The following is a 24,541-nucleotide window of genomic DNA, read 5'->3' on the forward strand; positions in this document are numbered from 1 at the left end:
CCTCAGGTGATCCACTCACCTTGGCCTCCCAAAGTGCTGGGATTCCAGGCGTGAGCCACCATGCCCGGCCCCAATAGGATTTTTAAAATTGCCATTTCTGGTCAGAGGCAATGGCTGACGCCTATAATCTCAGCACTTTGGGGAGGCCAAGGTGGAGGATCGCTGGAGCCCAGGAGCTTGAGACCAACCTGGGCAATATAGTGAGACCTTGTCTCTACAAAAAATTAAAAAATTAGTGTAGTGTGGTGGCACATGCCTGTGGTCCCAGCTGCTCGGGAGGCTGAGGCAGGAGGATTGCTTGAGCCTGGGAGGCAGAGGTTGCAGTAAGCAGAGATGGTGCCGCTGCACTCCATTCTGGGTGACAGAGTGAGACCATGTCTCAAAAGAAACATAAATTTTAAAAATAGCTATTTTTAAATTTTGTCATGGTTCAGTTATTTCAGATTTGCTTTTTGCAAAGCACATGTCTCATCTTCTCAATGCCTTGACCACGGTTGTGCGGGATTCCTCTTGAAGTCAAATAAGTAATGCACAGATAAGCCAAAGAAACTTGAAATGGTAGCAATCCATGAGTGGAAAAGAGCCTGCCCTGCTGTAAGTGACAGGTTTTGGGAGTCTCTGAAAAGCATCGGTTTGCCATGTTGCTCTGTCTCTGGGTCATGCAAAGCAGTAGAGAATTTCGAATCTGGACTTGGTGGAGTGACTGCTTTTTGCCTTTTTTCTCTTTTTAATGTGTACTGTCTGGGGCTTATGCTTAGCAATTCCTCTTGGTGAAGTCTGACACAGAACTGCTTCTTACTGGATTCTGCTCTGTGTGTAATAAACAGTCAATGTTACAAGGAAATTGAGGAATAATAGAATTCATTAGTTTAACATTTTTCTTACTATAAAAGCACTATAATTGCACATAATAAAATGTGGAAAATAGAGGAAAGAAGATCCTGGTCTCATCTCTCTACAACAACCACTTTAACAGTTTGGAATCTCTTTTATTGGTGGACTCACTTCCTACTTTAATAAGTAATTTTGAGTCATTGCTTCCAGTATCTCTGTTTTTATCCAGTTGCCCTGGGTATACAGTTCTGCCTATACGAAGGAGAAATAAGAGCAGCCTTATTATAAAATATTCTGTATGTTCCACATACCTTGTGGAATAAAGAGAAGCCCTTTCAGGATGAGCAGGAGAAAATGGAGGCAGGCCGGCAGACAGTGTTAGAATTGCTGGTGGAGGGTCGCTGGATCCTTAAGGTGTTCATTTTTATTTTCATTTTGAAAAAATTGATATGAAAGTCATTGACATAAAATTAACCATTGTATGTATTTTATTGAGACAGGGTCTTGCTCTGTCACCCAGGCTGGAGTGCAGTGGCAAAACACGGCTTACTGCAGCTTCGACCTCCTGGGCTCAAGTGATCCTCCTGCTTCAGCCTACCAAATAACTGGGGTTGCAGGTGTGCACCACCTCGACTAGCTAGTTTTTTTTAAAAACATTGTTTTGTAGAGATGGGGTCTTGCTATGTTGCCCAGGCTGGTCTTGAACTCATAGCCACTAGTGATTCTCCTGCCTCGGCCTCCCAAAGTGCTGGGATTATAGGCGTGAGCCACTGTGCCTGGCCCAAATTAGCCATTTTTAAAGAGGACAATTAAATGATGTTTAGTACGTTCGTTGTGTTATATAGCCACCACTTCTATGTAGTTCCAAAACAATTTTTGCTACCACAAAATAAAACCCTGTGCCCATTTGCAGTTACTCCCCATTTTTCTTCCCTGAGCCCTTGACAACAACCAGTCTGCTTTCTGTTTCTATGGATTTACTATTCTGACTATTTCCTATGAATGAAATCATATGTGACTTTTTGTGTCTGACATCTTATTCTTTATCATAATGTTTTTGAGTTTCAACAACAATGTTGCATGTATGAATACTTCATTCCTTTTTATGGATGAATATTCCCATTGTATGGATTTGTCACATTTATCAATTTATCAGTTGATGAAAATTTGAGTTATTTCTGCCTATTGACTATTGTGAATATAGGGCTGCTATAAACATTTGTGTATATGTATTTGAGTCTGTTTTTAATTTTTTTGTGTAAGGCATTAATCTTATTCCTCAGTCTTTGGGTCATAAAATATACAGGCTGAGCCAGCTTACTTGGATCATGGCAGTTCACAATTGGAACCAACACATTTTGCTTGCTGCTAAGCAATTCTCTGCATTATAATGATTTAAGTCACAATCCCAAAGATAATACATGGGTCCCCTTTTGCCTGACTGGTGCTTTGTTACAGGAATCCTAGTTCAGCATCTTGTATCTACGGTGTAAAATGTTAGAATCTCAGCCATCTTATCATAATTGCTCATGGGGAAAAACAATCTTTGTATTACTCTGCTCATCAGCAGATCTTAGTTATGTAGCCCCAGACCTTAGCATCCCTGTCCCTTGCCTCATCTGCCCTCTCTCTGCTCAGAGCATCTGCACTCATGGCTGCTGCCTGTGTTTGATTTAGAACTAATGGTCCAGGGCCACCAGTGACTGTGGAGCTGTTCACATGTGACTCCCTGAGCACGGGGTATATGTCTTGGAGATACCCAATCATGAACTTATTATTAGATATGCTCTATTGGTCCTTTGTCTGGAAATGCATCTCTGTATTCCTCAATGTAGCTCTTGATAGACTTGAGGAGGAAAGGAACTTTGCTGTTATGCCAACTGGAACTTTAGCCTATAGAGACAATAAATCGGGGCAGGAAAGGAAGGAGGGCCAACAATGATCAGAGATGTCAGATTAAAGCAAGCATACCATTTTGCCACTGTCTAGCACTCTGAAACAATGGGTATTTATTGTTTTAGATGGGTTCTCCCAGAAGGCAGAGCCTCAGGGATGAAGGCTTGGGTGCAGGAATGTCATCCCAGAAGAGCAGAATAAGGAGAGCAAGAGGAACAAAATATGGAAAGAGACAAGGAACCACAGGAGGTGTGCTAGTGTGCTGATTACAGCTGTGGGCAATTTAAGCCAAATCCCACTGGCTACCCTTGTAGGAACCACACAGAATGTGCTTCAGAATTCTCTACCCCAGACACAGGTAATGGGATTATCATCTTCTGGCACCCATCTCCCACTGATCAAGGGCTGCCGCATGGTGGGAGGTGGGTGGGGTTAACTCTCTCTTTCACGCCTAGATTTGCACTTGTACTTGGCTGAACAGTTGCTGTGGACTTTCCAAACAGGCTTCTGTAGAAGAGTCCCACGTCAGAAGGTAGGAGGTAAATAGCACAGCCAAGGCCTCATGCTGTCTGTGTACCAATAGTTGGCTCAGCAGCCAGGAGTTAAAATGTGGATTGAGAGGTGTAAGGCAGGACACACAATGTGTCCAGCACATGTAATTTCCACATTTTTTCATCTCTCTGTTTGTTGCTGCTTATAGCCACCTCCTGTATCTAAACCTAAATCAAAGTTTTAGGAATATCCCAAAATGGTAGCGTTCTATTACGGAACATATTCTCAGCCTGGCTCTGGGTGAAGGTCATGTTTTTGTCCCCAACTCCATAACTTCTCTTTTGCTCTTCCCGTATCAGTTTTGATGGAATTAAGCCAGTTGATCTGTTAGACTTAAAGCCACTAAGTCTGTTAAAGCTGTAGGAATCCAATTAGATTTTAACACAAAATGAAACTCTTAAAAAATGAATAATTTGGACTCTTCAGCAGGTAGTAGAGTCTCTGGGGACAGGAAGAAATGAGAAAAAAACTCTCATGTACTATCATGCAAGGAGTGATAAGAGTTTAATTTTCTTCTTCATGTGCTCTAACGTCTGTTATGACAGTGACATGCTGGGTCGGAAGCCATAGTAAGAGCTTTTGTGTTTTACGTAAAGCCCAGCAACTTTTCTTTTGCATTTCCTGTAAGGATCACCCTGTCTTCCTCCCTGTATTAACACAGAGCCAACTTGCTCAGGTATTGACACCTGTTAGCCAATGCCACTTCTGTAATAAGCCCAGGAGCTCTTTGCTGAGCCAATATTTACACTGGTGAATTTATGGAAACTGCATTCTTAGAGCTCACACATTAGGGACACTCCAGGGTTCTATGATCATAGGGCTGAGATACTTCAAGAGAAGTCCTAAGTCTTAGCTGAGTGATATGGAGACATCATTCCTTAATCAAAACAGCGAAATCATCAACCATTATGTATACAGACCTTAAGTGTGTGTGTCATTTTAACTTAGAATCTTTACCCACCAGTCTTTAGATCTAAAGTTCCAAGGCCCATTCATCAAGTGTGGGCTTGCTGCTTGAGTTTCTGCATCATCTCCCTGGTGTAAAGCATATCTATTATGTATTACCTATAATTTCCTGTTTTGATTTGTTTAAAGAATAGGGCAGCCTGATTACAGAACACTTTTAGGTTTTTAGAGATAGTTTTTACTCTTTTTTAGTTGTCATGCCTGTACCTAGTTCAATGGCTGTTTTTAGCAGCTCACTTTTATTGACATTTTCAAATTATACAGCTTAGTTTCATAAAGACAATTATTTTCATACTTTTATTGATTTCTTTGTTATTTAAATTGTGTAACTAAAATAATAAGTACAGCAGCACATATAGAGTAGGGACTAAATACCGCTGGCTCTTTGTAAATACCCAGCTCAGCTGGTGGGGGCAGAGTGTGCAGGCATAACTAGAGAAAGGCTTTGAGTCAGCACTAGAATGCATCAGTCAATAGATTTTGGAAGAAATGTGGTGGGACATCCAATTAGTTGGTTAAATTGAGGACATTAAAAGCATCTACTATAGCTTTTCTAACTCTGCTACCTGAAATCCTGAGATGGGGCAACACAAATATCTTCTCATTTAAAACAGCCTAAGGTTGTTTCTAATGGCTCCATCCACACACTTTCTGTGTGGAAATCCTGGCAGCCATGGGCATTCCTTCAGGCTTTCATTCGCTGGGCCAGGTCTGCAGATTTCAGTGACTGGAATGACAGCAGCCTAGTGCCTGAACCTCAAATACTGCTAAAGAATCCCTGTCTTGAATTCGTTGGTAAAGATGGAGAGATCTGAGAGTGAGTCAGGTGCTTTCCTTTGTGCTTCAGAAATTTGTAGAAAAATAAGTAAATAAAAATAAGTAAATGAATCGTGTTGGCTCTGTTTACTCAAGTCCTACATCTGGATTCAGGATTCTTAAAAGTCCAAGACAGGATCTAAACGTACTTGTGTTTTAAAAATAAGCCTAGGCCAGGCACGGTGGCTCACGCCTGTAATCCCAACACTTTGGGAGGCCGAGGCGGGTGGACCACCTGAGGTCGGGAATTTGAGATCAGCCTGACCAACATGGAGAAACCCTGTCTCTACTAAAAATACAAAATTAGCCGGGCGTGGTGGCACATGCCTGTAATCCCAGCTACACGGGAGGCTGAGGCAAGAAAATCGCTTGAACCTAGGAGGCGGAGGTTGCGGTGAGCCCAGATCGCACCATTGCACTCCAGCCTCGGCTACAAGAGCGAAACTCCGTCTCAAAAACAACAACAACAACAACAACAACAACAACAACAAAAAGCCTAGCTTAGTGTTAGCATGAGCCTGTGAGCCTACAGTTTATTTCTGCTTTGGCAAAAGTGCCTTACTGAGAATTAGGGAGGGGTTAAATCTAGGTATATAAGACACCTGTGTATGTGTTCCATACTTATAAAAAGCACAGAAGAAAAGAGGAAGCCAAATATCAAGAGCTTCTAAGGTTCTGGCCAAATACAGTGTTTTTAGGAAAATTGCCTCATGGATGCACGACTTATAAGGTTTCTGTAGCCTCCTGTGGCTATCACCGTAGGTGGGTTAGTAAGGTGCTATCTAGCCAGACTTCCTGTGTTATTAGCAAATCTTGCATTTTTATCTTAACTTCATCAGCAATACCAAGCTTGGAAGAGTAATTAGTGGAATTTATTCCACAGCTCCTGTAGGAGTCTGCACGCCGCTTGGGCATGTTGATGAATGTCGTGATTTAATTTTTTTAGCATGAAACATTTGGAAACACAAGTAGGTGTGCCCTTTTGAGCTTGGCATTTTTGTGCCTGAGCATTTGGGAAGGAGATAATGATCTCTTAGTAGACAGGAGTGCTCTGTCAGAGATTAGTTATTGATTTTAAGAAAAATCAAATTTGCTTCTTGAAATGTTCTTAGAATGACATTGGACTTCCCATCCCATGGCTGGTTTGACCCACTGGTAGGAGACAGATGTTTAAATATAAAATAGGAGCCCTTGTCCCCATGTTCCAGAGTGATCGTTTATAGAATTCCTCAGCACGCACTCGCCTTTTGTTCTATGATTCATTACTGGCATAAAGTATCTTCTGGGTCGATTACAATGAGACGTGAGAAGAAATAGAGCATAGAATAAATTATGAAAAGCCCATCTTCAGGGCAGTAGTAATATAATTTTACGATGAAAATTATCCAGTCGAAATGATCCATTCCATGTAGACATAAGTAAATTGTATGCAAATAACAATTTAATACCTGAATATGACCCTGAGGAGAAAGCTTATTGAAACCCATTCTTCTAATTTGCTTGTCATTCTCCGTGTCTGCATCAGCCTTAGGTGGTACCAGGCATCTGGCTTGCCTGGCTGTTGTCTGTAATTTCTAATTCAGGAACTAGTCTCTCCCATCCCTTACCTATTGACCTCAACTCCATGTTGCTCTATGCTTTGCTCACTTCCACCTCTGCCACACTGTCCATCTTGCTCAAACACACCAAGTGAACTCTCACCCCGGGGCCTTTGTGCTCTGTTGAGATTCTATGTAGAATGCTCTTACCCAGATAGCCTGGCTCACTCCTTTACTTTGTTGATGTCTTTAATCAAATGTTACCTTCTCACGAAGCGTTCTCTGGCCACCTACCTAAAATTGGAAAGCCTCCTCAAGTTTTTTTTCTTTTTTTCTATCCCTGCTTCATATTTTACCTATTTATCTTTTTAGGGGGTGGTGGGTGGGGGGGAACTCTTTCTTTCACCAGGATGCCATTTCTGTGAGGACAGGAATATTTGTTTTGCTTATTGTTGTGCTTTGTTCCTGAGAGCAGTGCCTGGCACATAGTAAATGTTTATTAAATACTTGTTGAATCTCTGAATAATGTGAGTTGGTTGATGTTGTGCCAGGTTGCGTTTTGGACATTTCATGTTTATGTATGTTAAGTGTGGTGGTATGTATGTCTTTTCCAGACTCTTCTGCCTATTTGGAAAAGGAGAAGAGAGAATAATGAATCAGTGTTGATATTTTTAAAATTAGGTTTTCAGGGAAGAGGCAGTGGTTTAACTGGTGATAAAAATTGAGGTTGGGGGGATTTATTGCTCTTTATTTACTGCATTCATAGCTTTTGCAAGGTAAGGCCGTGTATCAAATTCAACAGAATACACCATGGCTGGTTAGATACTGTCTCTGGCCTGGGAAAGGCCATCCTTGAGGGGAAGCAGTAAGCTGTGGATACAGATGATTCCTGAGTAATGCACATTAAGTGCTATGCGGGGTGTAGTCCACATTTTGTTTTTGACATCCGTGTACATACTGCCCATCAAACATTACCCCCGTTATTAGGAATAGTTAATTAAAAACTGTATAAACAATTTAAAGTATTAGCTCCCTGTGGTTTAGCCCTAATGAGCTTATTGTTTAAGTATCTGAGAATTGGTATGCTATATTGGCCTTTGATATTAAAAAGTAATTTTTTTCCAAGATGCTAACTCAGCTCCCAGTTATGGTGTTCCATAGAGAGTTGTGGTGACTTTTTTGGACCTCAGTTGAAGAGAGCTGAGTGACTTACCTCAAGTGAGGCTGTGAATCCTCATGTCCTCATCACCTTCCAAGGCCCTACCATCTAATAGCATCACTTTGGGGTTAGGATTTCAATATATGAGGTTTTTTTTTTTTTTTTTTTTTTTTGACAGAGTCTTGCTCTGTTGCCCAGGCTGGAGTGCAGTCGTGCGATTTCGGCTCACTGCAGGCTCTGCCTCCCGGGTTCACGCCATTCTCCTGTTTCAGCCTCCCAAGTAGCTGGGACTACAGGCTCCCGCCACCACACCTGGCTAATTTTTTTGTATTTTTAGTAGAGACGGGGTTTCACCATGTTAGCCAGGATGGTCTTGATCTCCTGGCCTCTTGATCCGCCCACCTCAGCCTCCCAAAGTGCTGGGATTACAGGCTTGAGCCACAGTGCCTGGCCACAATATATGAGCTTTTTTAGCAGGGAGGGGACACAAATATTTAGACCGTAATATGCATATATATGTATGTGTTTGTATGTGTGCATATTTCCATTGTAGTTTTGTTAATATTTGTATCTGGTTGGGTGAGTTCTTCCCTTTTGCTCTCATTTTCAAAATTAACTTGATCTTTCATGAAGCTTTATTCTTCTATTTACATATTAGAATAAATTTGTTGAGTTGCTCAAAAAATCCTGCTGGAATTTTTATTACAATAATTATAAAGCAAATTAGGGAGAACTGACATCTTTACAACATTAAGTTGTCCCATCCATTTACCTGATATGTGTATTTCCATTTTCTCAATTCTGCATTGATTTCTTTTCATGGATTAAAAATTTTTTTCTCTATAAAGGTCTCATATATTCCCTATTGAATTAATACTTGTACATCATAGTTTTTATTGCTATTGTGAATGATATCTTGTTTTTTATTTTCTGATTGGTTATCATTGATATGAAGGCATGCTATTGGTTTTTCTAAATTCATCATATATCTGGCAACATTGTGAGACCCATTGTTTTTTTTTTTTTTTTTTGAAATAAAACAGTCACATCTACAGTGATCGTTTTCTAGTCCTATTTTGTTGGCTGGTGCTTCCAGTAAACAGTGGTAGTGGAATTCTTGTTTCTAATATTAAAAGGAATGAAGCTAATTTGTTAAAAATTAAATATGATTTAAATATGATGGTTACTGTAATTTTTTGGTTTGTAACCTAATTAAGAAAATTTCTTTTTATTCCTTGTTTTCAGATTTTTTCTCTATTAAAATGGCAATTCAGCATTTAAAGGTCTCTGTGTTATGTTACTTTATATATATATATAAAATTTATTTTCTTTGGGGATCTGTAATTCTAGGAATATCGCACACAGTTGCCCTACTTTCAGGGGTGTGTTGTGTGTTTATGATGATAGGTGGTTAAATTGAAGTTTTGGGTAAGAAGAAAGATAAAAATGTGTAACAGTTATCAGCTTTCCTCCTTTCTATCAACTATTTTAAAGTCTGCCCTGTGTTAATACTATTTTGGATGATGAGGTCTTTATTTAATTGTGAAGGCCCAGCTGAAGGGGCCGAATCTCTAATCAGGTGTTTTCTGAGTTGAGTCTTGAATGAGATTTATAATTTGGGCCTGAGTTTTGTATGATTCATTTACCTTTTGGGAGCTGTAGAGTTTAGATCTATAAAAGGAAAGGACTAGCCTAGAATTATGTCTTGAGATTCCATCTAGCTCTAAAATTGCATAGTTCCAAAGCATGAGAAATGCAGTGAATTGAGCTTTGTCAGCAGAAAGACAATTTTTCATGTTTTCAAAATAAAGCATCCAAAAGGAGTCTTGGTACTTGGAATTGCAAGGCCCCAAGCAAACGGTGTGGATAGAGGATGCAAAGTGGAGAAGGTGGAAGGTTTTGAAATCACACTTGACACTTCTGGTGGATCTGTGGGAAGTGGAGAAAAAAGGGTGGTGTGTGATAAGGGGGTCAAATGCCCAAGGACAGTGCTTTCAGTTGAGTTGGAACCTTCAGGTTTGCCCTGGAGACTGGCTAGGGATTCTAGAGCAGTTGAATTAACTGTTAAAGGAGAGTCAGCAGGATTTATTGGCAGGGGGGTGGAGGAGGGGGGTTAGATGATTGGTGGATGGGAGGAGTTGAAAATGATGGGGAAAAAAAGCGCAAAAAATGTCAAGTTTTGTTTCCCACTATTTGCAGGAAATGAAATATATGCATTTGCTTGTGACAGTTTTTCAGAAATCTGGCATTTGCATGCATACTCATAGATTCAGGACAGTGTGTTTAGAAGCAGGCTAGAGACTTCGTCTCTGGAAGAACCACGATTTTTCATTTGCACATACATTTGCATGCATTTATATTGCCATTTGAGAGGGTATTGGTATAAAGTTAGTGAAAAATGTTTAAGATATATTAAAGATTTGAAGATGGCAATGGAAGAAATTTTCTATGCCTGGTTACTTAATGTTGAAACTCGTATTTCTGGCTGAAAACAGGAATTTGGAAAAGTAGAGAGAGCTGGAACAAATTTGAAAAGCTAATCATGGAAATGAACTCGGAAAATTTCCCAGTTTTAAGAATCTTATTTCTACTTTAGGTCTGTTTAAGCTTGAAAGAATAGACAACTAAAAAACAAAAAGCAATGCAAATGAGGAGGTCAATATGAAGCGATTAAGCAAAATACTGGAATAGATTCATTTAAAAAGCAGTTCACATTTTATTCGGAGGTTGACTATCAGGAAAGTAAAATTCCAGCTAATTTTAAGGCCCTCAATATACTATTTTAAAAATTGTTACGCTTTTTCTTTTTGTTGATTTTAAAGTATATTTACTTTTAGAGGAAAAGGATTTTTATCCTTAGCTTTCACATATTTAGATATGGCACAATTTTTTTAGAGGAAGAGAATAAATATAATCAAATGAGTTTAGTTGGTTAAATTTGTTTTTCAAAATACATTACCAGACTTGTTTGATTTTTTTCTGTTTTCCTTGGGCTATTTTTTTCTGAAATATAGTATCTTTTTTTCCTCCTTGCTATGAAGGATTCAAGGAAGTGAGGAAAATATGTTCCAAAGTAAATGTCATTTGAGTGTTGTTACAATTAGTTGACGCTCAGAAATTTTTCACATCAGAAAAATTTTCTACAGTAGAAGTGGTTGTGTCAAATGTCTATTTGAAATCTTAAACCCCCTTTCCTCCCTTGCCTCCTTTTAATTCTAGCTCAGCAATTAGAAACTTTTGATACATGTCTTAAATGGTTTTTAGGACCAGCTGATCTTTTCTATTTGGAACTTTATTGCAATTATTAAGGGAAACTTTCCATTAGTTTAAATACTAATTTTTTTTTGGCAACCCATGTAGATTGGATTAATTTATAGGGAACTTTGCTTTCTATAACAGGTGGGTTTCTGAAAATGTGAAATCATATTTTAAGTGCATTTTTTTTCTCTGAAGCAAGTGGTTTTTTAGTAATTAGGCTGACTATCTTTTAAAGTTAAGGAAGCCTTAAGACTGTGACTACTTAAGATACCAAGGACCAAAATGGCCATATAGTTCATTCAGGGACCACTTAACAACCTTTCCCCTATATTGAGGCTTGAAGACCTCATTTTATTAATTTATTAATGATAGTATTTATTGCATACTTTATGACATATGCTTTATGTGTCTTTTCTTATATCATTCTCCAACAACCCAATGAAGTAGGTAATATTAAACTTTAGAATGGAAGATACCTACATTTTCTAGGTTACACAGCTTGCAAGTGTTGGAGCCCAGATTTGAACTCAGGCAGTTGACTTGAGAAGGTGTGCTCTTAATCACTCCCCACACTGTCCATAGTACTGGATGGGTACAGGACCTGTGGATGGTCCAGTGCTTCTTGCCCTAAGCTTTCTCACACTAGGCTTCTGTCTCTCAGGCTTGTTGCCCGATTACCTTGATTGGACAGATTCTTTCTAGTGATTCCTCTCCTTTTCCAAGCATGCCTTTCCCAAATGGCAGTTTTGGACAGTAGATTCAAAGCATATGTGTGTTTTGTCTTCTCTTTGCAACTTGGGAAATTTAGAAATCATTCAATGAGAATGTAGGGAAAGACCAAGAGGCCTGTGCGATTGTGTGCAGATGCCTGGACAGGCTGTGAGCATCAGCACTTGGTCTCACCTGCTCCCACACTCTTTTTTGCTGTCCCCCATCATCAGCCAGGTGCTTATGAAGCGAGGGGACATAAGGAGTAGCCAGATGAACACCAATGGCTGTGTGAGGGACGATTCTCCTAAGCAAAGCATGAAGAAACTTGCTCTCGACTCTGAATTTTCCACAGATGGCACACTTGGTGTTTCTAGTTGCCCCCATTGAAGTAAATATTTGGAACAAAAACCTGCCGTGTTGTTTCTCAGACTCTGTTAATATTTTAAATTAATAGCGAAGATAGGCTTTTATGACATGCAAGCATAATTTTGAAACAAAACCTGGAGATTGTAGACAGGTTGCCTTTTGGAAACACAGCCTGCTCGTTTATAGTGGCTGCAATTTGCTGCCTTTTCTCACTTGTTCTTTTAATGACTGATTACCTGTGGGATTTACCAAGGGTAAGACTTTTTTGCTCATGTTTATCCTGAAAGAAGGCATGGATGTGAATTACACTGTGAGACTCCCCAGTTAATGGAAAATTAAAGGTTTTTTGACTCAAATTTACTGCTTGTAAATTCAAATGACAGCCATTAAGTAATTATGATCATGGTTTTAGACATACACCGTGGAATAATTTTGCTCTTGGGTGAATTTCTTGATTTATTGCCATTCATGGTGATACTGCTACAGGCAAAGGTGTCTATTGCCAGAGCTGTCTTCCTCTCTGATTTCTGATGAGTCCTCATTTCTACTCAGAATTAGAAGAGTGTGTGTGTGTGTGTGTGTGTGTGTGTGTGTGTGTGTGTGTGTGTGTTCCCTACAATCTTGATATTTGATGGCTGACCCTGTGAGTATTTAATTATGTTTTGGGCTTCTGACCATCTGACCTTGTAGAAAATAAGAAGGTCAGTGACTCAGTGACTGCGTATGATTTTGTGCTAAGCAACTTCTTAACATTTTAAAAATCCATAAGGTTTTCATTGTTCAAGTTTTCAGTGATATTAAGAAACAAACTTTGTCCATGCAGCTTCTGCATGTCAGGCACTGTGCTAAGTATTTTATATGCATAATCTAACTTAAACTTCATAGTGACTTTTAAGGGTCAATATTATTATTTCTCTTTTTAAAGATTAGGAAATTGATGCTTAATGAGAAAGCTTAAATAACTCACCCCAGATCACATGGCAAGAGCAGGGGTTTGGTAGGGGAGGAGTGGGGATAGAGGTGTGTGTATGAAGAATGAAACTTATCTGTCTGGCTTCAAAGCCCAGGGAAAAATCTGCCTTTTCCTGGACTGGAATAAGCCTCGCTGACAGTCAAAATATATTTCAGTGGACTCTTAATACTTAGGCAAATTTACTGTTATTAAAGAAATATCCTCTTTCTCCCTCTACTCTCCAAGTGAAAAGATTGAAGCTGAAAGTAGGTGATTATTATATGGTTATTTCCTATATTTATTTGCATTCCAATTCGTTATGTCCAAGTCAAATCCAGAGAATCTTTACATTCTGTGGTATTTCAAGGTAAACCCAAACTCTGATTTCTACCCTGGCTCTCGCCCCACTCCTCCATCCCCTGGTGATCTGTAAAATGACGGATTGTGAACATTTAACAGTTTTTAGAGCTGTGCCTGTTAGCCGAGGCCTGAGGCTAAGACTACCTAGAGTGTCCACACTGTTGGGTTGCTATGTAGTGTGCTGCCTTGCCTGTCTAGCTTCCCAAAGCCTACTCGGGCTTCAGGCCCGTCACCCTTGGAACATCCTGCCGTGATGAGATGAGCTCACTTCTTTGACATTTTCTGGCTGTATTGCCAAATTAGCCCCTGTTATGCACCATCTTGTAAGTGTGCATCTGTGTATGTTTCCCTCCATCTGTCTCTGTATATGTGCATCTTACATCCCCAGCAATATTATAGGTATCTATGGTGAAAAACTGTCTCATACATTTTGTTTTCTTCCTGAAAATATCTACACAGTAGATATTTTCCTAGGCACATAGTAGGTATTCAGTAAATGTTTGAACTGTAGGAACTAGATGATTTCCACATTATCTAACTTGCCTTTTCTCAAGCTGAGATGAAGTATAGGAACAATTAGAATGTAAATTTTATGCAGAATTAAAATGTTTTCAATAGGGAATACATACGTATAGTTCAAAGTGAAAGAATATAAAAAGTATACAGTGAAAAAATCTCCCCTCTTCTCTGTTTCTATCCTCTCATTCCCTGCTTCTCCACAAATAAGCAGCCACTTTATAGTTTTATATGTATCCTTCCACAGTATGTTTGTTTTAAACAAATAATTTTCAACAAGTTAAATAACAAAAATACCTATTTACCTCATGTTGGAAAAGCTATATTTTGCATACTATAGAACAATTATGTGCCTTCCTTCACTTAACTGTATAGCTGAGAGATATTTCCAGATCAATTCATAGAGACCTCTCTCATTATTCTCTTACAGCTTGGTAGTATTCCATTGCATAGATGTACCATAATTTATTTAACCTGTCGCATGCTGACAGACATTTGGGTTGTTTTCTGTCCTTTGCCATCATAGTGCTGCGGTGACTAACAGGGACATACAGCATTTCACCCAGCTGCAGGTATGTCTGGAGGATACATTCCCAGACAGGGGATTGCTGGAGCCAGGGGGAGATGTGTTTGTATCTGTGATGGGTCTGCCGATTGCTGTTCTCAGGGTTTTGCCACCTTTTTTACTTCCACAAACTCGTTTCTCTGTGGCCCTGTTGACAGATTGTGTATTCAGACTTTTGAATTTTTGCCAATCTGATGAGTGAAAGATGATTATCTAAGGTAGTTTGAATTTACATTTATCTTCTGAATACAGTTGAACATATTTTCCTGTGTGTTAAAAGCCATTTATATTTCTTTTTTTGTAAGCTGTCTTCATACCTTGGCCCATTTTCATAATTATTTCCAGCTCTACATTTTTCCTAGTTTACAGTTTGGCTTTGTTGGTGGTCATAGTGGGGTATTTTGTTGGTCTGTTTGTTTCCTTTGCAGAAATTTCCAGTTTTTAGTTGATCAAATTTATCAAGCTTTTTCTTTTTTGTTTTCTTTTTATTTTTTCTTTTTTTGAGATGGAGTTTCGCTCTTGTTGCCCAGGCTGGAGTGCAATGGCGTGATCTTGGCTCACCGCAACCTCTGCCTCCTGGGTTCAAGTGATTCTCCTGTCTCAGCCTCCTGAGTAGCTGAGATTACAGGCATGTGCCACCATGCCTGGCTAATTTTGTGTTTTTAGTAGAGACGGGGTTTCTCCATGTTGGTCAGGCTGGTCTCGAACTCCTGACCTCAGGTGATCCGCCCGCCTTGGCCTCCCAAAGTGCTGGGATTATAGACGTGAGCCACCGCACCCAGCTAAGCTTTTCTGGTATAGCTTTTGGATTTCAAAGTGTTAGGCCTTTCCTACCCCATGGTTACGTGTTTTCTTCTGGTACTGTTTGTTTTTCTTAAATCTTTGATCCATTCGAGGTCTGTGATCTGAGAGATGAATCCAGCTTTGTTATTCAGATGGCTTCCCAGTTATCCCAACATTTACTGAAAAATTCATCTCCACTAAGTTGAGATGCCGTCTTTATCATAAACTAGATTGTAATTTGGATTATATATTACCACAGGATGAAATGTAAACACTGGACTAACAAATGAGGAATAATTGGTGGACAGCTTAGTTCATGCATATAGCCGATGTTATTAAGCACTTAATAAATTAAACAATTGTGATATGCCAGACCTTGGGGATATAAAGATAAGCATGAAAGCATCTCTTAAGAAAGTAACTGGATAATCAATATAATCTTGATGCAGTGGAATAAGAGGAGCAGAGAGGCCGAGAAAGCCAGGGAGATGCTTCACAGAGCAGAGAACACCATGCTGAGTTTGAAGGTTCAGCAGAGGCTGACCAGCCACAGAGGAAGGGCATTCTAGGAAGAGGAAATAATAGGTAGAGAGGCAGAGCTCCATGAGCATCCATGGTGTGCGGGTCAGGGAGGGTGGGGGGCAGGATTTTGAATAGCTGTTCATGGCCATAGCGTGGGACAGGAAGCACAACTGGAGATGAAACCAGAAGGACAGCTAAGGAAGGGCAGTTCAGTGAGTATCTGTGGGATTTGGGCATGCAGTGTTGTTATACCTCCTTCATACCTTCAGCTCCCTAAAGAGAGGAAGGGGAAAGATGAAGAGGTCCAAAATGAATAGAAGCCAACACTTAGTTGTGTTCTGCAGGTCAGTTGTTGAGTTTTGACACCTGTTGCTTATTCTAGAGTGCTCCAAGCTCCCGAAGCCGAAGTCTCACTTTGCTCCCACATGGAACACCCAATTCTGCGTCTCCCTGTAGCCAGAGACACCTCAGTGTGGGGGCCCCCGGTGTTGTCACAATCACGCATCACAAGTCGCCTGCAGCCGCCCGAAGAGCCAAGAGTCAGTATTCCGGCCAGCTTCACGAAGTCAGAGAGGTAGGCTTTGCTCTCCTACTAGGTTAAGCAGCCCCGGGGAGTTGGGGGCTGTGACAGTCGCTCTGCCGACTCCTCTTCCTTTGCGCCGTCTTGATTTATGGAGAGGACCAGCAGCAAACCTCCCAGCCACATGGCTATGACTGTCCCTCCTCATTTAAAAAAAGTAAATTGTTCCTATTTCTTAGGTTAAGTGAATTGTTAGGAGACTTCTCTCAGAACTCACAAAGCAGAAAGCAAGCCTACAAAAGTATGGATGTAAATGGAAGTACAGTTAAATCCATGCTCGTAGCAAAGACTAGGCCAAACCTCATGGATAATAAGAAAATAACTTTGAGTGTTTTGAAACTCAGGAAGTGCTAGACATAACGCAGATTCCCCCTGTTTTCTGCCCTGCTTCACTTTCTTTCTCTCCTCTCCTCCTTCCCTTCATAGACACACTCCAAGGGCAGTGTTGGGTAGTGAAAAGAATACTGTCCTTGAAGTCAGAAGACTTGTTTAAGAGCAAGTCTTCTGACAGCCCCGAACCTCAGTTTCTACACCTGTAAAATGGAAATAAAACAGACTTTGCCAACCTTCTCTGGGGAAATAGGAGGATCATTTGTGACAATGAAAACTCTTTAATTGTGCTTTATAAAAGTGAGGTGAGATTACGTTTAAATTTCGCTTTTGATGCACTGAGAAGTCATCAGTTTGGGGATCCCAGATCCTTAGTATCCCTGGCATCCTCTGCAGCTGTTATAGAGAGCAGACTCTCAAATAAATGATGGTGGTTTTGGTTGCCTACTTCTTTTGAGTGCTGAGGTTTTTTGCTCTGCAGCTTACTTGGGTACAGACCAGTTTGCTTTCCTCTTAGAGAAAGTGGCAGGGCTCTTCCTCCGTGTCACACAGAATGAGACTCCTAGACTAGGGTCTTGCCGCTGTTTGAGTTAGCATGCATCTGGCTTTAGTTTTTAAATGTCACAAGCCAGGTAGTGCTCTGTTAGCTGACTATCTTGGTTCTGAATCTGGCCCAGGAAGGACAGTCTGAAATCTGAATCAAATCTGTAGATGCATATGAAAGACAATTTTTTTTCTTGAAAGATTTTACATGTATATACTCTGTCTTGCCTAATAAAGAAAAAGTAGAGAGTCAGAATTCTATTGGAATTTTCTGGTAGAATGCTTACTTTGAAATAGTCACCCTGATGTGTTAAAAAGGAAAAACTGGGCCGGGCCTGGTGGCCCTTGCCTGTAATCCCAGCACTTTGGGAGGCCAAGGTGGGTGGATCACTTGAGGTCAGGAGTTTGAGACCAGCTTGGCCAACATGGTGAAGCTCCATCTCTACTAATAACACAAAAATTAGCTGGGCATGGTGGGGCGTGACTGTAGTCCTAGCTACTTAGGAGGCTAAGGCAGGAAAATCGCTTGAACCTAGGAGTGGGAGGCTGCAGTGAGCCGGGATAGCCCCACTACCCTCCAGCCTGGGCAGCAGAGCGAGACTGTGTCTCAGAAAAAAGAAAAAGAAAAAGTGACTATTAGCTTAATAGTGTTACGTTAGTTGATATGAAGAATGATTGTGCACAGGTTTATATTTCTTTTCATTTTTCTTAGCACCTTTTCAAAACATCGTATAATGGAAAATTTTCAAATATATGCAAAATAGAATAGTAATGCAACCCTATATCCATCACCTTACTTTAACAATTCCAACTTTCCATTGTTCTTATCTGTTTTTATTTCCCCCACCACTTTATTTTTCCTGCTGGAGTATTTTAAAGAATCGTTAAGTTTTATAAAAAGTTCCTGTTAGATAAATACCATTACATTAACTAGTAGTGATAAAATGACACAACACTTAACTGTGATGCCATCATTTCACTTTTATGTAGACCTCATTGCAGATTAGATTATAAGTCATTTGAGACTGTAACCTTGAACAAAGGCAGTTGAAAGTTTATGGTATTTTGATAATTTTCTTTATTGTATTATAATGAATCTCTGTAGACTTACTGTTATAAATGACAGGAAGCCTGTATGTAAGAAAAAAAATGTAGGACTTGTGTGTAGTGAGCAGTGACCTAAATAAAAGTTGAGGTACTTTAGCATGATTAATTAGTAGCATTTGATTCAACAGAATCTTTTCTACCTTCATTTAAAAAGAATTCAAATTTTTAAAAGGATAGAAGTATGGCTTTTGTGTATGGGTGTATGAAGAAGTTTATTTATATAAAGTCTATAATGCAAGTTTATATTGCAAAAAATGTATAAAGAAAATTAAAATTACCTATAATTCTACCTCCCTACAGATAACCACTGTTAACCTTTCAGTGAATTTACTTTTGGGTTTTTTTCCCTGTGTATTACAGATGTAGATTCGTAAAAATCTATACAGAGCAATCGAAAAAAATTTTTTTTTTTTTGTTTTGAGACAGAGTCTCACTCTGTTGCCCAGGCTGGAGTGCAGTGGCTTGATCTCGGCTCAGTGCAAGCTCCGCCTCCTGGGTTCATACCATTCTCCTGCCTCAGCCTCCTGAGTAGCTGGACTACAGGCGCCCACCACCACGCCTGGCTAATTTTTTTATTTTTAGTAGAGATAGGGTTTCACCGTGTTAGCCAGGCTGGTCTTGATCTCCTGACCTCGTGATCCGCCCGCCTCAGCCTCCCAAAGTGCTGGGATTACAGGCGTGAGCCATTGCGCCCGGCCAGTGCGATCTAAATTTTGTAAATGAATACATGTGTGCTTTTTTTTTTTTTTCCTTTATCATGTTGTTTTTTCTCTGTTGTCTGTCTATTGGGGAAAGCTATTGAAATTTTCCATAGAGTTTCATGATATGAAAAATAATTAGGTGAAGCCAGGTCCGGTGGCATGCACCTGTAATTCCAGCTACTTGGGAAGCTGAGGTGAGAGGACTGCTTGAGGCCAGGAGTTCAAAACCAGCCTGGGCAACATAGCAAGACCCCATCTCAAAAAGAAAAAAGAAAAAGTAGATGAAATGCCTCTATAGCCATTTGGTTTGGTTTTTGTACTCTTGGGTGACACTCTATTTCTTCAGGTTCTTGCTTTTTGTGTATTGATAACCTTTATTACTCAAAATTTAAGTAAGATTGTTGCCATATAAGTGCCAACCCCGGTAATGGAGAGAATTTTAGGGTGCCAAGCCCCTTTAGGAAGAGTTTAAAGTTTCAGTCCTCAGACACCATGTCCACCTTCACTCCTGTTGGGAGATGAGTAGCTGTTCTGTGGAATTTGTCATTTTGTGATGTGGCCAGGTCCACCTTGGGAACTATCTAAGCAAATTGCACTCATACTAGAAAGTTCTGCAGTTATTAAATTCAGAGCATAAAGGCTACTGCTTTAAGGTTCCACTATATTTATCTATAAAATAACTAGAAGAAAATGGAATAGGATTTTTAACCCAGCTGTTCAGGGAAGATAAACTTATGACCACAGAAGCAATGGAGAAAATCATCATACACAAGACAGATGTGCCTGAATATCAGGAGAATAAAAGAGAAATAGCCCAGCCAAAGGCAATAAAATAAATAGTAAATGGAATGCAACAGCATTGGTGAAAATAATGGGACAGTTTGAAAGATTAAATGGTTATCCAAAATATAAAGAATTGAGATACCAAAGGTCGGAACCCAGCATCCTCTCAGGAAGTGGTTAGGAGAGATGAGTATAGGGAATTTCAGAGACAATATCATCGTGAGGAACAGACATATTCTCTCTAGCAATTCAAGAAATGAAAATTAAGGCAACTGTTTGTGAAATTATCAGAATTAATTCTAGCCCACTATTGGTGGGGTATTAAGAAATGTTGACTGTGCTGCAGATTGTCTTTTTGCTACAATCTGGTGATGTATAATAAGAATGAAACATAAACCAAACTGCATTGCCAGTGACCCATAAATTTCCTGCTGGGAATCATACCTGAGGAAACAATTTATGGAACTGGGGCTAGGAGGAAGAAAATTAATTTGGATAAAGCTATTCATACTAATAAAGGCATAGATTCAATACAAGACATTAAGGGAATGACTAAACAATAATACATTTTAGATTCTAAATTACTATATAGTAATTTAAGATAAGAGTCATGTCAGTATTATTACCACATGGACATGTATACATAAAATGAGTAGGAAAATAATTATATAGAATTATATATATACATTGGACCCTATAGTCATCTTAATAAGCTCCAGAAGTTGTTTAAAACAGTGGTTCCCAGAATTTTGGAGTTTACTTGCAAACGAAGTTTTAGAAATAGAATTTTGGGAGTAACATAGTATTGCTATTTTAAAATTTACCCAGAAAGGACATTTTGAAAGTAGTCATAATCTCTGGTTTCCACTATCTCATAAAAACATCTCAATGACCCAAAAGGAATATAATCTCAGAATGAAGAGTCATTTATTGCATTGAATAAGAAGTCTTATGGGGCTGGGTGCAGTGAATCACACCTGTAATCCCAGCACTTTGGGAGGTGAGATGGGAGGATTGCTTGAGTCCAGGAGTTCAAGACCAGCCCTGGCAACACAGACTCCATTTCAACAAAAATTTTACAGATTTGCTAGGTGTGGTGGCTCATGCGTGTAGTGCCAACCACTCAGGAGGCTGAAGTGGGAGGATTGCTTGAGCCCAGGTGTTTGAAGTTGCAATGAGCAATGATTGCCCCACTGCACTCCACCCTAGGCGACTGTGCAAGACTTTTTCTCAAAAAAAAAAAAAAAAAAAAAAAAAAAATTCTTGGACTGGAAGAGACTTCCTTGTGAATTGATTCTGGCCTGTGCATCTGTGTTTCCAATCTGTCTCCTCCATTGCCATTGTCAATCACTCTTTGAGTTCATGCCTTGCTCTATCTCCAGAAAACCACCTTCCTAAAGGGGAACATTTTATCATGTCACCTTTCTGCTATTAAAACAAACAAAAAAAAACCCCAAACCTTTTTGATTCCCCACTGTCCATAGGATAAAGGTCAACCTCTCCTGGGTGGCCCACAAGCCCAGCTTCCTGCGGTGTGCGCTCCTCCATCCCCCAACCCTCAGTGCCCCTTCTTGTCCTTACTGAGGACTTAGGACCTCCTCTGTTGGGAGGCCCACTGCTCAACAGAACTTTCTGCCAAAACAGAAATGTTCCATATCTTTACTTGATATGGAAACATTCATATCTTGGCTCCACTAGGAAACAGTTGAGCGTACCAGAAGGCTTAAGATCTACAATGGTGATGCAGGAGGTTTTATCAAGTGAGATGGGATGATATGCCCGCCACTGCAAGATATCCGCGGGTAAACAAGGAAGAACCCAGAAACAGCCAAGGAGGAGAAGCGCAGACAGATGGCACTTCCAAAGCAAGAGAAAGCACTGATTGATGAGTGATGTGAAGGCTTTGGTGGACAATGGCCAGAGCACAGATGTATGATCACTCACTCTGCGTCCAGACCAACAAAGATGGCAGGTCTTTCGATGGAGAACCTAGTCCAAGGCATCAACTTGAGATCTGATCTTGCCCTTGATGATATCAAACCGTACATATCAGACCTTGCGATCGTTTCCAGTGCTCTTGTAGCAACCATGCGTCAGCAGGAAGTGATCCTTCAGTGCGTTGAAGAATGATTTGGACCATTTTTTGGATCAGAGACTGTTTATGATGCCCTAACCACGACTCAACAGAACACTGTAACAATAGAGACTCATGTCAAGGCACTTAAGCACAATTTAGATTAAGTTGCAAAGACAATTGATGGCAGTACTAGATCTCACATTGGCCAACCTGCACCTACAGCAACTGTCAAGGTGGTCCCATGAGCTCTTCCTGCATCCATTTATCCCTTCCATATGTTCAAGCTGTCATCACTTCCTGTTTCTTCAGGCCCAACTGCTTTCATTGACCATGGTGTCTTTATAGAATTAAAAAAAGGGGCAGGGCGTGGTGGCTCATGCCTATAATTCCAGCACTTTTGGGAGGCCGAGATGAGAGGATCACCTGAGCTCAGGAGTTTAAGATAAGCCTGGGCAATCATTGTCTTAACGAAACCCCATCTCTACCAAAAATGCAAAAAAGTAGCTGGGTGTGGTGGCATGCACCTGTGGTCCCAGCTACTTGGGAGGCTGAGGTGGGAGAATCCTTTGAGCCTGGGCAGTGGAGGCTGCACTGAGCCAAGATCATGCCACTGCACTGCAGCCTGGGTGATAGAGCCAAACCCCATTTCACACACACACACACACACACAAATTAAATTAAAAAGGGGCTAGTCAAAATGAGTTTTGAAATGTACACAGTATGAATGGAGATGAGCTGTAATATAAAACGCACTCTAGATTCCAAAGACTGTACAAAACAAGGTAAAATAGGCATAATTTTTAATACTTATATACTAAGGAAATAATAATATTTTATATCCATTCAGTTAAATAAAATATTTTAGAATTTATTCTACCTATTTCTTTTTACCTTTTTTATTATTTATTGTCCCCTGCCTGGGCTGTGGACAGGTTGGGAGGAGGTCTTTCTACCTTTTAAATTCGCCTACTAGAAAACGTAAAGTTATGTATGTGTCTCACATTTGTGGCTTGGCTTATATTTCTCTTGGATAGCACTGCCCTAGACTGTGAGCTTGCTTACTCACCCACTCCTACCTTCATTCTGCAGGTATTAATTGAGCACCTTCTATGTGCCAGACCACAGATATCTATGTGAAAGGTCACATCTTATTCATCTTTGCATCTTTCAGCCCTGGCACAATCACTAGGCATACTGATGAACAAATTGAATTAAGGACTCATTCTCTAGCTGTTAGGGCTCTTTTAAAATGGCATACGGAGGTATTCAATCGTTGCTTAGGTAACTATGTGGATTGTATGTGAGAGAGGAGACCTGGCAATTGGTTGAGGGTTGTCAGGTACTCATTTAATGTTCTTTGACTGATACCATTTGGTGAGTGTACATCTAGATGACTATGTGACCATGGGGAAAAGTGATGATAGTGTAAGCCTATTAATGTGCCACTTGAATTGTTTTATAAATGAAATCTAGTATATTTTTAAAAATTAATTTGATCCCCTTAGTTATTTAAGCATATGATGATTGAAATGTGTGGTATTTATTGTATCGTATTTTTTTTCTATTTTAACTTTTTTTTTTTTAGAGTTGGGGGTCTCACTCTGTTGCAGGCTGGAGTATAGCAGATCAGTCATGACTCATTGCAACCTCCAACTCCTGGGCTTAAGCAATCCTCCTGCCTTAGACTCCTGAGTAGCTAGGAGTATAGGCACATGCCACTATACCTGGCTAATTTTTTTTAAAGTTTTTTGTAAATATGGGGTCTTGCTATGTTGTGCAGGCTGGTGTTGAACTCCTGGCCTCAAGTGATTCTCCTGCTTTGGCCTCCCGAAGTGCTGGGATTACGGAGTGAGCCACTGCACCTGGCCTTTAACTTTTCTATGTCTAGTTATTACAGTAGTTTTTAACGTGGCTCACAGTTTCTTAAATAGACACAAGTTCAATTGGTACAAGTACAATGTGATTTTAATAAAATTCTTCCTTGCTAGATATTTTCTGATACAACCCTAATACATGTTTATACTGAATACTTTTTTTTCAGTTGTGACATTTGAGACTTAAAAAACAACACTTAATTCAGTAGGGAGGCTTTGGATTCGTAGCATGATGAGGGAAAAGGTGGTGCTGTTGAATATTGGGTGTGCGTGAAGCACAAATATAGATTTAGTTAAGCATCCAGTGAAAATTTATAAACAAGTAGGAATTATCCTTCTTTGAAACATTTTTCGTTGTTGACTTTTGATTCCAGGCACACACTCTCCTGACAAAGAGGAAAGCTGTTTGCTGCACTGGTTTACTGGATAGATTAACTGGGTTGAGGCTGTGTAATTTAATATGATTTTAAATAAACCTTTTACAGAGTCTGATATGTGGAGGGAGATGTATGTTTATGTCATCTCACCTATGTGAATTTATATGTTTCTTCGTGTAATTGCAATGTTATATTTACTTACTACACACGTAGGGAAGACCCTTTAATGAAGTTCCCATCTTTATAAATGGATATTAACTCAGTATTCTCTCCTTTCAGGATGATTTGGTGTGATCTTGGTTCATGTGGATGCAGTAAATACCTGGTTAGAAATTCATGTACAGCCTTTGTTATGGAAGTAGTAACTGTAAACTG

The 24,541-nt window shown here is 39.8% G+C and overlaps 1 protein-coding gene across 5 annotated transcripts in view; it reads left to right on the forward strand.

Moving 5' to 3' along the window:
• The window catches only part of OSBPL10 (oxysterol binding protein like 10), a 412,361-nt gene that overhangs the window by 225,556 nt on the left and 162,264 nt on the right, over nt 1-24,541 (forward strand). For 3 of the 5 annotated variants that reach the window (XM_063722157.1, XM_024244956.3, XM_024244955.3), the window contains exon 4: nt 16,177-16,368. The exons of the other annotated variants lie outside the window; for them this stretch is intronic. In XM_063722157.1, coding sequence (XP_063578227.1) covers nt 16,177-16,368 — 192 coding nt within the window. The remainder of the gene's footprint in view (nt 1-16,176; nt 16,369-24,541) is intronic. 5 annotated transcript variants of the gene reach the window in all.

The sequence above is a fragment of the Pongo abelii genome, chromosome 2 (assembly GCF_028885655.2).
Source record: "Pongo abelii isolate AG06213 chromosome 2, NHGRI_mPonAbe1-v2.0_pri, whole genome shotgun sequence".
In the NCBI taxonomy this organism is placed as follows: Eukaryota; Metazoa; Chordata; class Mammalia; order Primates; family Hominidae; genus Pongo; species Pongo abelii.